Source organism: Gossypium arboreum, chromosome 1 (genome assembly GCF_025698485.1).
Source record: "Gossypium arboreum isolate Shixiya-1 chromosome 1, ASM2569848v2, whole genome shotgun sequence".
Taxonomy (NCBI): domain Eukaryota; kingdom Viridiplantae; phylum Streptophyta; class Magnoliopsida; order Malvales; family Malvaceae; genus Gossypium; species Gossypium arboreum.
The window spans coordinates 100,256,100-100,273,988 of record NC_069070.1 but is presented as its reverse complement, the minus strand read 5'-3'; the positions used below and the strand labels follow the sequence as shown (position 1 = coordinate 100,273,988).

Sequence of the window (17,889 nt, the reverse complement as noted above, 5' to 3'; positions counted from 1 at the left end):
TCGGTGGCGGTCAGTCAGAGATGAGAAAGATGAAGTCCCAATGGCTTTTGTTTTCTTGGAATGAGCATGTACCTTACTCTTACATCGTGTGTTCGGCATCATGTACCTGATATAAGATATAACAACCAAATATCAGCAAACTAGAAAAATCGACTTCACCAAAAACTAATTTAGCAGATAAGCAGACAAATCAATATAAAAAGGAATAAAAATCGGCAAGCAACAAATTAAAAGGGCAAATACACAAAACACACAACAATCCTAGTGAACACAATGGTGCAATCCAATTAAATACTCAATAAACACTAAACACAAATTAACAACAAATCTAACTAGAATACTAAAAACATAATACTTAGTCGTATAGTATAATAATAAAATAAAAAATACTACTAATAACAATAAAAAGAAAATAAAAATAAAAATAGAAACTAAACATAATATTAAAACAAGAATCAAAACCAATATAATAATACAACTAATCCTAATAGATAGATATAATAATACTAAAAATAAAACTACTAAAATAGATACATAATAGTAAAATAATAATAATAATTAAAACAAAAGAAATGGACCAAACGGTGGTGGGGTAATAGCCGCGGTGGTCGACGGAGGCACGACAGTCGTGGCTGACAGAGGTAAACATTCAGCAATCGAATAGAATGGAAACGGGAGATCGGAGTAGGGGAGGATGCGACGATGAATAACGAAGGACTATTCGATGGCGGCAGAGATAGGGGTTGTGTAGTCAACTAAGTGAGGGGAGAAAGGGAAAGGGGGAGTCGAAAGTGCGATGGGGACTGTGAAGAGAAACCGACGGTGAATGTAGGAACAACGATGGTGACTATAAGGCTGAAGGAAGGGGAAGTCATGTGAGGGCTTGGAAAGGAGGGAAAGGGAGATGTGAAGGGCGACGATCGAGCAAAGGAGTGGGAAAATAGGGTTAACGAAAGGTGGTGGTCGACTAGAATGAACGACGTTGGAGCTGTAAAGATATCGGGTGCAGTGGCGGCTAAGGGAAAAGAAGAAAAAGTAAAAATTAAAAAAATTCAAAACCGTAGCTTATAAATGACACGATCGTGTAATTAGGCTGTGTTAGGCCACACCGCAGTGTCCGGAGACCATGTAAGTACCCTTAGCCCGTGTGTAACACGAAAATTTGAAAAAAAAATAAACCCAGTTTCAATACAGCCTAGGACACGCTTGTGTGTTGTGTGTCCAGGCTGTGTGTGATCAGTCTTCACTTCTCTTATGCCCGTGTGTGAGGCCGTGTGGGGTATATGGTCTTACACATGCCCGTATGACAGGATGTGTGCCTCACATGATCATTTCTTCAACCCATATAGCTTTCTGTGCCTGTGTGGGGCAAATTAAAATTGAAAAAATTAGCTTTAGTATTCATACGGCCTGAGACACACCCGTGTGTCAAAACTGTATGGCCCACACGACTGTGCCTACAGGCCATGTGACCTCTATTTTTTTCATAAAAAAATTAATTTTTTAAAGAATGATAACTAATAAAAGTTTTTTTTGAGAAAGTAAAATAAATAAATAACACAAAAACACTCGGGTACCTCCCGAGAAGCACTTATTTAGAGTCTAAGCTCGACTTCCCTATTTAAGCTCACGATTAAGGTAGATCTTGGAGTCAAAACTCCTTTCTCTCGATATCAGTTTTAACACGAAAATGAGTTTTGAGACAAGTACTATTTACCTTGAATGTGCTGAATTTAGGATATGTTACCTCAATTGTACCGTATGAAAAAACGGTTTTTACCACAAATGGGTTGGACCCTTTTGACTTAAGTTCTGAAGGAAAAAATTGTGGATCCAATTTGTCTAACAGTACTTTGTTCCCAACTTTGAATTGGTTCATCATCTTCACATGCACATCATGGCGATGCTTTGTTTCTTCTTTTTGCTTTCTCAGTTTCTCATCAACCTTCATTCGCTATTCATCTATTTCGTCGAACTACACCATTCACTCTTCACTTGTCCCTCAAGTTCTATCACTTTGAATAAAATATGGCTCCAACAAGTTTTCATGAGGGATTTCCTGCAAAAAATGTTGAGCCGCATGATTGCTAACATTAACAGAACAATTAGTATAATCTCGCTCACTAGGGACTCTCACAAAATCACGTGCTTGAAGAGTAATTTTTTCATCACCTACACGAAGCATAAGTTCACCAGTACCCACATCAATAACAGTTCTAGTAGTGGCTAAAAAGAGTCGACCTAAAATCATAGGTACCTCAATATCCTCATCAATGTCCAATACAACAAAATCAATGGGGAATATAAATTTATCGACTTTCACAAGTACATCATCAATAATACCCCTGGGATATCTAATTGATCTATCCACTAATTGAATACTCATCCTACTGGGTTTAGGTTCCCCAATACCAAGTTGTTTGAACATCTTATAAGTCATGACATTTATACTAGCCCCTAAATTAGCCAAAGCGCTTTCAACATTTAAACTACCAATAAGACAAGGAATTGTAAAACTCCTTGGATCTTTACGTTTATTGGGTAGTTTGTTTTGGAGAATGGTCGAGCAAACTGCATTGAGCTCCACAGTCGACAAGTCTTCTAACTTCCTTTTCTTTGTTAACAGCTCTTTTAAAAATTTTATATAATTTGGCATTTGTGAAAGGGCTTCAACAAACGGTAAGTTAATGTGCAATTTTTTTAAAAGTTCAAGAAATTTACCATATTGTTCTTTTATGTGGCCTCTCTATACTGCTGCTGGATAAGAGATTCGTTGTTTGTATTATCTGACCATTAGCTTATGCTCTTTCTTACTTTCTTCAACTTCATCATTTGTCACAACAGCTTCTAGCTTTGACTTTTCTACTAACCCTTTCACTTTCCAAACAGTGATTGTGTGGATTTTCTCCCTTAGGTTAGTTTCAGTGTTGCTAGGTAAGCTCCCTTGTGGTCTTTCCAAAATAATTTTAGCAAGCTATCCAATTTGATTTTCAAGTCCTTGAATCGATGCTTGTTGATTTTTTAGTGCTGTTTCAGTGTTTTGAAATTGAGTTTCTAACATCGAAACAAATTTGGCCAACATCTCCTCAAGGCTTTTACTGATAAGGCTGCTGAAAACTAGGAAGGGGTTGTGACCCTTAATTTCCTTGACCACCCCAAGAAAAATTTGGATGATTCCTCCATCCTACATTATAAGTATTGCTATAGGGGTTATTTTGAGGTCTAGAATTATTACCCAAAAAGCCGACTTGCTCATGCTCCATATTAGACATAAAGGGTAAATATTTTGGATGAATTATCTTCACTCTATTTGCATCGCATTGCATCACCAGATTTACCTACTTAAAAAAAATTCAAGCCATCAATTTTTTTATTCAGTGCCTCCACTTGGCTTGCCAACATAACAACTGCATCTATATTTAAGATACCAACTGCTTTCATCAATTTTGTTCTCATAACTTGCCACTGATAGTTATTTAGTGTTATTTCTTTAATGAACTCTTAAGCTTCCTCGGGTGTTTTATTATTTTGTGTTCCACCAGCTGCTATATCAATTAATTGCCTAGTTGAGGGATTCAAACCATTGTAGAAGGTTTGAACTTGTAACCGCAAAGGTAACCCATGATGAGAGCACCTTCTCAAAAGATCTTTTAATTTCTCCCATGCATCATATAATGTCTCCACATCAAATTGAACAAAATAAGAGATATCATTTCTCAACTTAGTAATTTTAGCCGGTGAGAAGTACTTCAACAGAAACTTATCAGTCATCCGATCTCAAGTCATGGTAGAACCTCGTGGCAATGAATTCAACCACTATTTTACCTTGTTCCTCAATAAGAAGGGGAACAATCGTTAGCGTATGGAATCATCAATAATGTCATTGATCTTTAAAGTGTTGCAACTATCTAGAAAGTTAGTCAAATGAGTATTTGGATCTTCATCTTGCAAACCATCAAACTAAACATATTGTTTTAACATCTGAATTGTGTCCGGCTTAATAGTGGGTCTCACAATACTTAATTCAGTCCCAATCAAAGTGGGCTTAGCATAATCATACATAGTCCGAGGAGTAGGACCTGCAGGAGGTAGCTGACTATTTTGATTATCACCCACCTCTACTGTAATATCCTTTTCCTCTTGATCATCTACTATATTCGACTTTTCCTTGCTTCTCTAACTTGTCGACGAATTCTGTGAGTAGTCTTTTCAATCTCACTGTCAAAAAGTAATTGATCCAACGAGTTTCCTCTTCTCATAAACCAAAAGAACCTGCCTGAAGCAAACAAACGGAAAATTAGAATGCAAAAATTAAATTAAAAAAAATATAAAATTAAAATTAAAAAATGACTAAATTATTTTTTAAAGTTTTCCTAATATTTCAGTCCTCGAAAACTGCGCCAAAAACTTAATGTCCACAAAACCAACTAAAAATTTGACAAAGACAAGTGCACCTATCAATTAATAGTATAGCTAAGATGAACAAAGATACCATCCCCACGATGACTAAAAGTACTTGTAATTACCGTCTTTCTATTATTTAACCGCCAAATTGGAGAGATTGATTAAAACTAAAATTAACTAAATTAATTAACTAAAGAAAATAGCAAAAAACAAATCACAAAAATAAACGATTAACAACCAAGAAGTGAAATAATACCTAGGAAAGAATCCACCTAGATTTCATCTGTCATTATCAATCTGAATTAAATAATTTCTTCACTTAGTATCTTGTTCCATAGAAATCCCTAAATTATGCTAATATCTCTTTCGAGAGTAAGAGTAACTGACTCTAGGTTGATTAATTGAAATTCTTTTTCTAATTAAAATCCCTATTTTCGCATTAACTCAATCTATGGATCCCCCTATAAGATTTGGCTCTAATTTGGTAGATTTATGTAGTCCTATTTTTAGAATTGCATACAACTCCACTCAATTGTGCTAGATCTACTCTTAAACCAAGTCTTTTCCTCCTTTGATTCAAGCACATCAAACATGGATTAATATTTTAGAAATATTAAACCAAGAATTAAGCATACATAATTGAGAACAACATCCAAGTATTTATTGCGTAAAACAGAAAACAAGATAGAATTCATCATAGGGCTCATCTACCCTAGGTATTTAGAAAATTAGTTCATAATCGCAAATAAAGACATCCCAAACATAGTATAACCACAAGAAATAAAGAAACTCATAATAAACTTTAAAAAAATTAAAAGGAGATCTTCAATTTTGATGGTAATCTACTTCCGAGTCAGCTTCAATGGTGTTTTTTGAGTTGTTTTCTTGATTATTCTCTGACTGCTTCCTTCCTTTTCATTATATTTGGTATATATAAGTCCTAGAATGCTCGAAAAACCTAAAAATTACATTTTTCCATATTTCCAAAGTGCAGTTCGTGAAATCTACATGGTCTGACACATGTCATGTGGCTTACACAGCCGTGTGTCCAGCCTCTGTGACTCTTGAAACTTACTCCAATTTTCTTATTTTCAATTTTTTTCGCTTCTTTTGCCACCAAATGAATTTAAAGGATTAGGAGCATAAAATTCTAATCATCTAAAAATGCATTAAGAATGAGGCTAAAACATGTTACTTTTAGCATTTATCACTCTTCTAGAGTACCACTTCCGCTATATAACCATCTAGATTTATTCTTTTCTTTTACAAGAAATTTTATCTTTGGAACCAATCGAACTACCATGCTTTAGGCATACATTACCTTCAATTAAGCCAACAAGTTGTCCTATCAGGAGTTCAATTCAAATCAAAACGTTAGCTGATATATAACACTTAATGATAATTCATTCCAAGTAATTTATTTCATCTAGCTATGATTTCTCTCTCCCCTAATGTTAGAAAAACTATCAAATTAAATAGTAATCACAAATCATGTTATAATTGAATCTCCAATTTATTCAACACATTGGAGACTCATAAATAATCTATATTCCCAACTTTCTTTTAATAATCATTTTGTGCATTGTATTGGAGCAACTTAAACATATATCGCACATTCAAATTTCTAAAATAGGTTGTATTCGATTCCTGACCAAAAGCCAATTGTAATGGGGAGTATTTATCACAACTTATTGGCATGATGCTTACAAGTGTTAATTCATATAAAATATCATATCCTTTTACATATTAAAAAAACTGTGTTCTCAAAAATATATGGTTTAGATACTAGTTTTTGAGACATTTAATTATTAATTCTGCTAAACCATTTTATACGTATGAACATTTAATTATTAATTCTGCTGAACCATTTTATACGTATGAACATCAGGCTTTATGATACTTACTCGTACCAACAATCTAACTTATAATAATCATTGAGAGTTTGAGTAATAAACTCACCAACATTGGCAAGAATTATCTCGATTGTATAATTTGGAAGTTTTGTTTTTAAATAAATTATTAAACAAGTAATCTTGCAAATGACTAGGTTGCAAGTTGATAACTCAAATGTAATTATCTTGTAGATGCATCTACTAAAATCATATCAAAACATCCATTTGCTAGATAAAATGGACCCATATTTCTTTCAAAAATGCAAGATATTTAATCTCAACTTTTGTTAGTGAAGTTTAATAAATTTGCCTTAAATTTTCTTTAAGAATAAGCAACACTTGGTAAGTGAAGAAACTTCAGGTTCTTTAATAAATATCCATGTAAATTCTTATTTTGTCACGTCATTATTGATTAGTATGGTCTAGCTGATCATGCCAACTAATTAGTATATTTAGACTAGTAAACTTTTGATTTGCTATGTACATGTTTCAATGATGTTAATGTAAACTTTTAATTTATCATCTCATATGATTTAACCATGCTAATATATACATAACACCAATTAAAGGAAAATGATATAGTTTTCCAATAGAAAATTCTTACCCAATATAGTAGATATAATTAATTGTCTCCCCATCCACAATCTCAATATGATGTCTACTACAATGTCTATTGATCTGTTGTAATTTGATATGTCAAATTAGGCTTCCTCGTTATACTTAAGGGACTAGCTTTCGAGCAATTTAGTGTATTTTATATAGTTTAGTGTAGTTTTTAGATTTTCCATTCAATATGTTTTTAATGTGTTTTTGTACTTATTTTGAGACCCAAATTGGACAAATACGCCATTTGGTCCCCAACAATTGATTGAGTGTTGTAGGAACTGTAACAGCCTAAAATAGGTCCTAGTCAGAACAGTGGTTACGAGACCACAAATCTAAAGTAGAAATATTTATTTTATGACTATTTTAGAGTCCATGATATGTTTGAGTGATTGTGTGCAAATTTTGTTAAGTAAATTTTATTGATAAAATGTCCAATTTTATTATTAGGATTAAATAGCATTAATTGCAAAATCTGAGTTCTAGAATACAAGTACTGTTTGAAATGGGGGTTTAAACTAGAGGTCTTTAAATGTCAAATAGACCATAATAGTTTGGTATGGACAAAACTAGACATGGCAGGGTAAATTGAAGGGTTAGCAAAAAGGGCATTTTGGTCATTTGGGTGTTTTAAGGCATAAAAGACAAAATAAAAGCCCAAAAATCTGCTCATCTTCTTCATATGGCTGCCGAAATTTACATGACTCCATGGCTAGGGTTTCAAGCTTTTCAAAGCTCAATTGTAAGTGTATTTGAGCCCCGTTTTTAATGTTCTTCGTATTTTTTAGATCCTAAAAGCTTAATCTTTCGATTTCTACCATTTATTTACATGAAAAATGAAGTTTAAAAAAATTGACCCATGCTAGATAATTGTGCATTTTGATGTTTAACGGTAGAATAAGGATGCTTGAGGTTAGGAGAACGATTTGTGTTAAGTGATTTTCGTTGAAAATGGTTAAAATGGGTTAATTAGTAAAAGTTGTTAATGTTTATAAAAGCATGAAATAGTGAGAATTTGAGGTTGCCAAAGAAGAGAAAAATATTCAGCATGTCTTAAATCTTATAGAAATATAATAAATTTCAATTTCCGAGCCTTAGGGTAAATTCATAATTATGCAAAAGTTTAGGGGCAAAATGTGTTTTTTGCCAAAATATGTTTTAGGTATGAAATGATTATTACATTAATTAAATGAGTGAAATTCAAGATTTTAGATAAAGAAAAATAGAGATTTGGGCTTAAATCGAGAAAGTGCATGGTTAAAGACAAAAAGAGAATAATTAGCCGAAATTTCATTTGAGGTAAGTCCGTGTGATTAAATGAGCATGATATGCATGCTATTGTTATTATACTTGAAAATCTATCTTGTCATGATTGTATTAAAGTTTATGTTGATGATATTGTATAGGAAAAAGTGATGTCAAATGTAAATGACATTTATGTGTTGATTGAATGCTTAGAGATTTGAAGGAATATGATATTCCATTGAATTGAGTAAGTTGTAAGTAAATAATACAATTACATTGTTATTATTAGGTGCTGAATTGATATAGCATGAAATGCTTGATTGTGAAAATGAGAATGCATAATGATAATTGAGATAGTAGAATTCCCTTTTAAACCATAGGGAATAAATCCGATATTCATGCCATGACGTATGGGTTATTGTGAACTAGTGTAAGACTATGCCTGGGACATGGCATCGGCATTGAGACGAGTGCTAGTGTAAGACATGTCTGGGACATGCATCAGCCTCGAGATGTAAGCCAGTGTAAGACATGTCTGGGACATACATCGGCTACGAGATGTGTCAGTGTAAGACCATGTCTGGGATATGGTATCAGCACGGATATGTGAGAGCTATTGTAAGACCATGTCTGGGACATGGCGTCGGCCTCGATTTCAATAGTCAATGTAAGACCATGTCTGGGCCATGGCATCGACTTGATGGATGAGCCAGTGTAAGATCATGTCTGGGACATGGCATCGACATTATACCCTATGTTTGAGGCTTAGTGAATATCCGATAGCTTTCCGAATGGTTCAACGGTGAGAGTTATGGTTTAAGCTAAACGAGAAAGGTTATGACCATATTGTGAGTGGTACAGGTGCTTACATGAAATTAATGAGATGTGAATTAAATTCATATTATATGATTAGTAAGAAATGAAAATGAGCATGTTGAGTAACACAGGTATGTATGCAAAGCACATGAGAAATGATTTCAGTTTATGATACACCTTTAGTAAAGATGTAAATATGTAATTCATGCTTATGAGAATGATTTTGTGATGACCTTGTGATTATAGGTCTATATTTATTATGTATGAATATGTAACCTTACCAATGTGGTAAAAGTGAATTAATATGGTGCGATAAACTTAGTATCTTTAATTTACACTAAAACAGTTTTGGACAGCAACCATAGTCTGACTTTGAAAATCCACCAAAAATTGTGTAAATTAAGTTAGCGGCTAAATAAAATATGAAATTAAATCCTAATGAGACAAATTTTACATATAAGAAACGGTGTAAGCAAAAGAGTTTCATATTATGAAATATTTAAATTGTTGTGAGACAAAGTCAGAATGACTTCAAAATCCCCAATTCTGATTTGATAAAATCATTTAAAATTGTAAAAAAACAATTATGAGTTATAATTTATATTATTAGAATTCTTAATGAGTCTATCTTCAAGAGAAATAGACGGGAACATCATTTGAGTCTCTTATTATGAGATAATTAATTTTTAGTGAAGAGGGGTCAAAACTATTAGACAGCGAAAAAGGGTAACTTTAAGGAATAAACTGTACTAATTGGCCAAACCAAAAATTATGAAAATTTTATGGTAAGGAGGTACATGAGTCTAGTTTTAGGTAAAATTAGCGAAACTTAATTTGGATTTCGGTAGCTCCAGATATAAATAATTTAGTGACCATGACTCGAGAAAACAACTTGACTGGAACATGAGTAAAAATGCAAATAGGGTTGTATTACCATGAGAAGCAAGTTGATAAGTTACTTATTATTTTCATACGGTCTTACTAAGCTATAAAGCTTACTCCCTTCCTTTCCTTTCCTTTAGTGTTTTCAGGTTAGCTCGGAGTTGGAGATCGTCGGAGGCAGCATCACACTACCAAGTCGCTACCTTTGGAAAAAATGAAGTATATATTAGAAATTTTCAAGTGAGTGGCATGTATAGGGATTTAGTTGATTGACATGCATTATTTTGCTTTGGCAAAATGTGTTGGCTTATATTGAGTTATATGCATATAGCCATGAAAAGTGGCTCATATTGATTATGGCTTGTAAGCCTTGCTATTCATGTCATGTCTAATATTTATAATGTGATTATATTTGTTTGTCATGCATGGTTAGTAATATGACATGTGTGTTGGATGTATGCTCTATGACCAATTGAGGTGGTCATAGCCATGTAGTAATTGCACGTTATATACACAACGTGATAATGATTGAACATAAGTGTTTGATGGATAAGTTGGTAACCATAGTATAATGGTAAAAATGGTCATCAAAATGACCAGTCTTATGAATGTGAAGGAATCTAGACTTGGTGTTGCATGAGTAGATGCATTACTTGTAAGAGGACTTGTTAATGTTAAGGATATATCTTAATAAAGAGTGTTTAATCACTAAAATGATGTCATGAATTGCGATTTTGATGTGCATAAGGTTGTAAGAGATTATAGGTAACATGAAGGCTTGGAAAATAGCCTAAGTGTTGGCCACACAGGCTGAGACACGGCCGTGTGTCTCAACTATGCGAGGGACACTGCTTGGAGACACGGGCGTGTGGCCCGACCGTATGGTTCGATGTATATGCTGACGTCATAAACAGAGAGTTACATAGTCTGAGGACACGGGCATACCAAAGGCACATGGGCGTGTCCCTATGTCCACACGGGCGTGTGACCCTGTTTCATGGGAAAATTTTCTAAGTTTTCCTGAAACTTTTCAATGTTCTCGGTTTAGTCACGAATCAATTCTGATGAATGTTTTGGGTTTCATAGACCCAAATAAGGGACGACATGCATGTGTTTGAAAAGTTTTGAATTAAAAGAGATTTTATGGCACGGTTTTTACATGAATGTGTATGTTTAAGTCCGGTAATGTCTCGTACCCTGTTCCGATGTCAGACATGGGTAAGGGGTGTTACAGGAACTTAATGGTAGCCTGGTTTTGTGCTAAAACATCACCAAGAAGGGGGTATTGCGATATCAAAGCATGGAAATCGCAATACCCTTGACAGTTTTGAAATGAAGAGATGAATGAATATCTCCTACAGTGGTATCGCTATATCCTCCTTAGGTATCGCGATACCCAGCCTTCAAAGGAACTCCCCATTTTGAGACTGTCGGTGATATCACAATATCCAGACCATGGGTATCGCGATATGACTGTCATGAGGAGACAAAATTTGACATCGATAGTAGTCCTTGCCCAATAGAAACACCAAGCAAAAAGACACGTTGAAAGGAACTTTGGTCAAGAAAAAGAGGTTGGAATAGTTGCTAAAAAGAGCCAAAAATGGTTGTGAGAGAGGACCACAATTTTTAGTTATATTAGTTTTTCTTTCATTTCTAGGATTTTAGTTCTTCTTCTCCATAACTGTAGATTTAAATTTCTGCTTATTTCTTTGTTTTCCTTTACATTTTTAATGTTAATTAAGTTAGTTAACAATGTAGCTTAGGTTTATTTACAGGTTTAGGACCTCTAACTTGCTTGTAATGACATTTTCATCTCTAGTTTAATGTTATTTCAATTGGTTTTCTTTTCATCTATTAAAAATCTCATCTTTATTATTCTTGTTAATTTATTTTGTTGTTAGTTGCTTTTCTTTTAACTCTTTCAAAGTAAAAATCAAAGCTTTCATCTTTTTGTTCAAGTTTTATACTAATGGCTTTTATGTGTGTTTCTTTGATGTTAGGTAGCTTATATATGTTAATGGCTAACTAAACCCTAAGAGGTTGGTTGATGGAGATGCGGGTAAACTAATTTTTGGTTTAGCGGCTAAATTGCAATAAATTGGACTAAATTGAATGAACTTCAAAACTTAGGATTGACACCCCTAAGGGTAAATCAAGATAAGTGAAACCGAGAGGTAATCTTATTGGGAACCAATTCATTAGTTTCGGGTTAGTCGTGTGAGATCGAGAGATAAACTAGACTAATTTGTCTAATTTGGTAAAATAGAGATCGAGAGGTAAAATGGAGTCACTTTAGGAGTTTAAGCATTTTTGTTTCCTAATTCAATTATTAATTAACCACATTGAAGTCAAACAACCACCATTTGTTATTGCTTGAATAGTTTCCTAGATTTACATGATTTACGATTTAGTGGTAATTAGCTAGTAAATTAGTTTAAATACTCTCAATTTCACGGCTTGCCATTCTCTACTATCTAGGGAGTAGTTGTTTAGACTCTTTAATTGTGTGTTATTAGCTAGAATTCACTCAATCTCCTACTCTTATGGGTTCGATCCTCTGAGTACTCTTGTACCTTGTATAAATTATATTACAACTGACCTAGTATACTTGCAGACATCCCACGTAGTTATTCTGATTTGATTGTCGTATTAGTTTTGATTCTCAATCCCGGTGTACGCATGCTGGGGAGTGGTCATATATCATTTTAAAAAAATAATTTATTTGAGACTGACTAGAAAATATTGCCTTAATTATCGCTTTGTTTCTTCGAATAACAATGTATTAGATATTTTGGAGCCTTGACATATGTTTCCTTTCTTTTAAAGAATATTAATTGAAAAATAAAATTATCAAGTGTACGTCAAGTACATAACCAATAACTTTTCATACATAAGTTGTCTATCTTCTTTGAAGGGTTCTATTAATTATGAATAAACCTAGAATCAAATATGAATTTCATTCTTTTCTTTAATTGTCTATATTTTCTTACTGTAATACCACCTTTGCAACACCTCCATACATCACCCTTAAGCATCACATCCTGAGACATACCATCGCCATCAACTACCTTTGTTAGAAGCAAGGCCAGTTGTCACCCAACACCAAAATCAATTGTGATGGGATAATTATCGCTTATTAAGCCACCCTACATCATCTCATCATCGATTTATAAGGTCAAATAATCATCTCTACAAGGGGACAAGATGCGACCTTACTGCCAACAAGATACTTACAGGGGCGAAGCCAAGGGGGCTTGCATGGCCCCCGGCCCCCCCAAAATGTAAATTTGCTCTTTTGGCCCTTAAAATTTTTAAAAAAAAATTAAATTAATAAAGGTAAAATTGTACTTTGCCCCCCAAAATTATAAAATTCGATTTAATCCTTTACAAATTATAAAGATGTAAACTATAAAAAATTAAAATTTTATCCTGCCCCCCTAAATATTTATTCTGGCTTCGCCCTTATACTCTCTCTCTCTCTCTCTCTCTCTCTCTCTCTCTCTCTCTCTCTCTCACTCTTACAGTCTCTCCCTCTCTTCCTTCATCCCCATCCCTCTCTACCTCTCACGATGACTTTCTGCCCTTTAAGGGTGAATCGCCTTTTGCCTTCGCCAACATCTCCTCCTATTGGTTCTTGATAGCTACACTTACTAATATAATTTATTAAATGGTGTTTCTATTAGATTAACTATACACTAGGGACATAGTCAGGAAATGTGCAATTAGGGGTCGAGAGAAAGTGAAAAAATTAGAAGGGGCAAAGTTAAATTTTTTTATCGAAATGGTTTAAATTAAATTATTAATATATGAGAGGGACCAAAAATATATGAAAGGGACAAAAAATGCAAATTTTCATTTAATAAGAAGCTAAAAATGACTAAACTAAATTATTAATATTTGAAAGAGACTAAATCTAGAATTATACCATTCAACCAAGTGGGCCTGTCCCTGAAATTCAATAATAAACATAATTTTTTAACATGATTCTGATGTAATTTAGTATTCAACAGGGAATGATTTAACACTTGATTTGTGTGATTAATTAATTTATTATTTCAAAATTGTATTTCAGTGTGAGAAATTTTCAATTTGGATTCAATCTAGATTTGGGAAAATTTTGGGAATTTGTGTTTTGAACCAATCAAGATGGAAGTTGAGAACAATACATAATGGGCTAATGTTTTTAACTTTTTATTTTACTACCTTATGGTCTAATACATATATATAAAAAGATTCCTTGTTAAGTCACTGCTCAATATGTAAGGGGCTTCTTTGCTGCACGCTTATCAAGCTTAGTTTTAAAGGTTTTTATTTTTTTAATTTAGTTAAAATAAAATTGTGTTTTAAAATTCTTTAAATTTCCAAAATTCATGAAAATTGTTCACATCCATGTTTATATTTTTGCTTCAATTAATTTTTTTAAATGTGGCATAAAAAATATGTTATTTATTTGTGAATTGTTTAACATTAGTAATCCATGATTACTTGCTTAAATGTTAATTAGTTTTTATAATTATTGTTAATTTGTTTAACATTTTAAATGTTTATCTAGAATGATTTGGAGGATCTTTTTATTGTGTCCGTCATTTGATTAAAAGAAAGTTCTAACGTAACTCGAAAAAAGTAAACTCTTTTATTTATTATTTATCTCTTATAAATTTAATTAGTGATAATATTTTTATATTATTTGTCTCGAAAAATAATTACGATGTTACTCATTATAATATAATTTATCCAAAAAATTCCCTCCCCAAATTGAAAGGATCCTCTTATGCACATTATTGGCTCCGAAATTACAATACCAATTATACAGCCATGGCATCTTACGTCATATATGCACATTAAATACGGTTTATAATTCTTCACAATTATTTTAGCAAACTTACAAGCAAAATGGGTGAAGTGATGACTTCTTGTTGAATTGGCGTTAGATAGCTAACCTAGTTGCATCACTCCTTTGTAAAAATGGATAATTAATGGCTTGTGTACTTAAGCGCCTGCTTTTCATTGAGCGCAAATTGATTGAAAGGCACATTGGAATGAATCCATTGAGGAAACCATGACGAGGTGTGTGTGGCTCATCCATCGCCATCTACGGGACTGCTGCCAATCGCTTGCTGAATAATTCAACATCCTCTGCCATTTATATAAATTGGACTGCCCTTCTCTATCTCACTTGGAATCCAAGTATCCTAATCCAACCTTTTTAAATATCACCACTACTTGGTTAAATTCATTTAATCTTTATATTTTAATTCGGTCATTTTAATATTTATATATTTTAAGATTTAAAATTTTAGTTATTACCAAGAAATAAGAGTTCAATTCATTAAATTAAAATATGGTGCGCCAAACATATTATTATTATATAATATCATGTCGGTTTGTAATTTTCATATATTACTCATTAAAATTTAGTTAATGGATCAATGACTGTTTTTTGCTTTAATACTAAAATTTCAATATTCAAAAAATTTACAACTTAACGAGTGATACAACCGTACAATACTAATAATAGAATTTATTAATAGATTTAACTGTCACTATTCAAATCAAGACTAAAATATTAAAATTTAAAAATATAAAAACTAAAATTGATCAATTTATAAAATATATAGGTAAAAATTAATAATTTAAAATATAAAACCTGAATCAATAACTTTCGTAAAATATAGGAAGAATAATAAAATTTAGTACGCTGTCACTTTTGTAAAAACTAAAATATACCGTTTCTCTACTTTTATATGTCGAAAATTTTCAATGTTCTTTTGGTGTTAGGATATAAATCTTATGTTGAAGCTGGTATTAAAATTTGATTTGCTTTTCACTATGCGAATTTATGGGTTGGATAAAAGTGTCAAACCCATTTAAAATATAAATTGTGTTTGAATTTTAAACGATTCATGTTATATATATTGTATTATTTTTATATATCATGTAATTTATATTACATAAAATTAAATATATAGTATAATACCATATAAACTTTAAAATATATATGTTAAGTCGTTGGCTCCTAGAGATTTTATTAAAAAATGATATCTAAATTTAAAATTTTAATTAAAATTATCTATAATATTAAATATTAAATTAAAAACTATATATATTTTAAAATTAACATGGACAAATGTAAAATTAGTTTGGATTAATCATTTATAAAAATGAGTGAATTTAGGCAAATTTTAAGTTTATATTTGAGTCGGATCGAATTTGACAAATATAAAATGTAATAATATCATAAATAGGATCAATTTAATCTGACTCATTTCGACTTATAAACACCTCTACTTTTAATACACCTCATAGTGATTTTTTTAAGAAAAACTTTTAAAATGTGGTTGTTATAAAGAAATTATGATACAAATGTTAAATTGGTTTTGTTATAAAAAAATTAAAATTAATTATTAAACTTCAAAATATTTTTATTAAACTTTTAAATATTGATTAATTAATTTTTTTAAGTTAAATTATTTGTTTGGATGTTAAATATTGGCTCAAATTTAATATAAAATATATTTAAAATAAATTGATCAGAATGTATCTATTACATAAATAATTTAAATTTGATGTAGTTAAAAATAGCCCTTAAAAATGTACAACTTATTTTTTTAAAGGTAACATGTCAGATATTAAATTTTAATAATATTTCGTATTCTTTTAAAATGGTAAATTTAAATTTTCTATATAATAGAACACTATGCATTTATAATTTGATTCATTTATTTCAAATATACTATGTTAGACACATTTTAACATCTAAATCAATGGTGAGGTTGAAGAAAAGATTTGAATAATACAATATATTATTAGTACTTTGAAAACTTAAGGCTTGGTGTAAAATGTCCTCAAATTTTTTTAAAAAGAAGTAATTAAGCTCTTCTTTTTTTTTTCACTCAATTGGATATTTAAACTTTCAAAATACATCAAAAAAACTCTCAAACTTTTTTAAAAACAGCAATTAAGCCCCTTGCTTTTTTTTCTCACTCAATTGGTTACTTGAACTACCAAAATGCGTAAAAAAAACCCTAAAAAATTTTCAAAAAAAACAATTAAACCCTTGCCTTTTTTGCACTCAATTACCAAAATGCATCAAAAAAGTCCTTTGACCGTAAACTTTAACAGTTGACCGTTAAAGTTAACTACATCTAATTTTTTCAGTTAAAGCCATCCCTTGTCACAACCACTACGTCACATGTGACAAAAAAACTATAAAAAATATAAAATAGTAAAAAAATATAAAATTTTATAAAAATTATAAAAATATTATAAAATTCATCAAAAATGTCCTTTAACAATTAACTTTCACCGTTGACCGTTAAAGTTAACAATCGCCAATTTTTTTCAGTTAAAACCATCACATGTCACAACACAATTTCACATGGCAAAAAATGATAAAAAAAATAAAAATCAAGAAAAGTTATAGAAAAATTATAAAATGTTTCTTTTGGTATGATCATTTTTATAATTATTTTACGAATTTTTTTATTTGTTACATTTTTATCATTTTCTTACGGCTTTATAAATTATATATATTTTCTATATTTCTATATATTTTATAATATTTTTATGATTTTTATAAAATTTAATAATTTTATAATTTTTATTGATTTTATTTTTATCTTTTTTGCCATATGTCACGTCATGATTGTAACACGTGATAATTAACTTTAATTAAAAAATATTAAGGGCGATTAGCATTAACGATTAACAATCAAATTGCCTTTTAATGCATTTTGACAATTGAGTGCAAAAATAAAAAAGCTGAGGCTTAATTTTTTTTGAAAAAGTTTGAGGCTTTTTATATGCATTTTAACAGTTCAAGTATTTAATTGAGTAAAAAAAAGGACTTAATTTTATTGTTAAATTTAAGAACTTTTACATCCTTAAACTAAAACTTAATTATAACATTTTAAAATTAGAAACAAATTCAAAACTTTAGCGATAATTTAAAATTTCTTACAATTAATTCTTATAATATATAAAAAGAATTTATAATAGTATACTTTTTTAAAAAATTTGGGTAATTTCTTATAAAATTATATGA

General features: G+C 31.2%; 1 protein-coding gene and 1 non-coding gene across 2 annotated transcripts; one reads left to right on the top strand and one right to left on the bottom strand.

The window, feature by feature from the left end:
* Positions 1-2,002: 2,002 nt before the first annotated feature.
* Positions 2,003-2,386, bottom strand: LOC108481403 (uncharacterized). The gene has a single exon (XM_017784542.1). It carries the CDS (start codon positions 2,384-2,386, stop codon positions 2,003-2,005), a length of 384 nt encoding a protein of 127 aa, XP_017640031.1.
* Positions 2,387-3,616: 1,230 nt separating this feature from the next.
* Positions 3,617-3,723, top strand: LOC128282387 (small nucleolar RNA R71). Its single transcript, XR_008272647.1, has one exon. It is a non-coding gene; the product is annotated as a small nucleolar RNA R71 (small nucleolar RNA).
* The last annotated feature ends 14,166 nt before the right edge of the window (positions 3,724-17,889 follow it).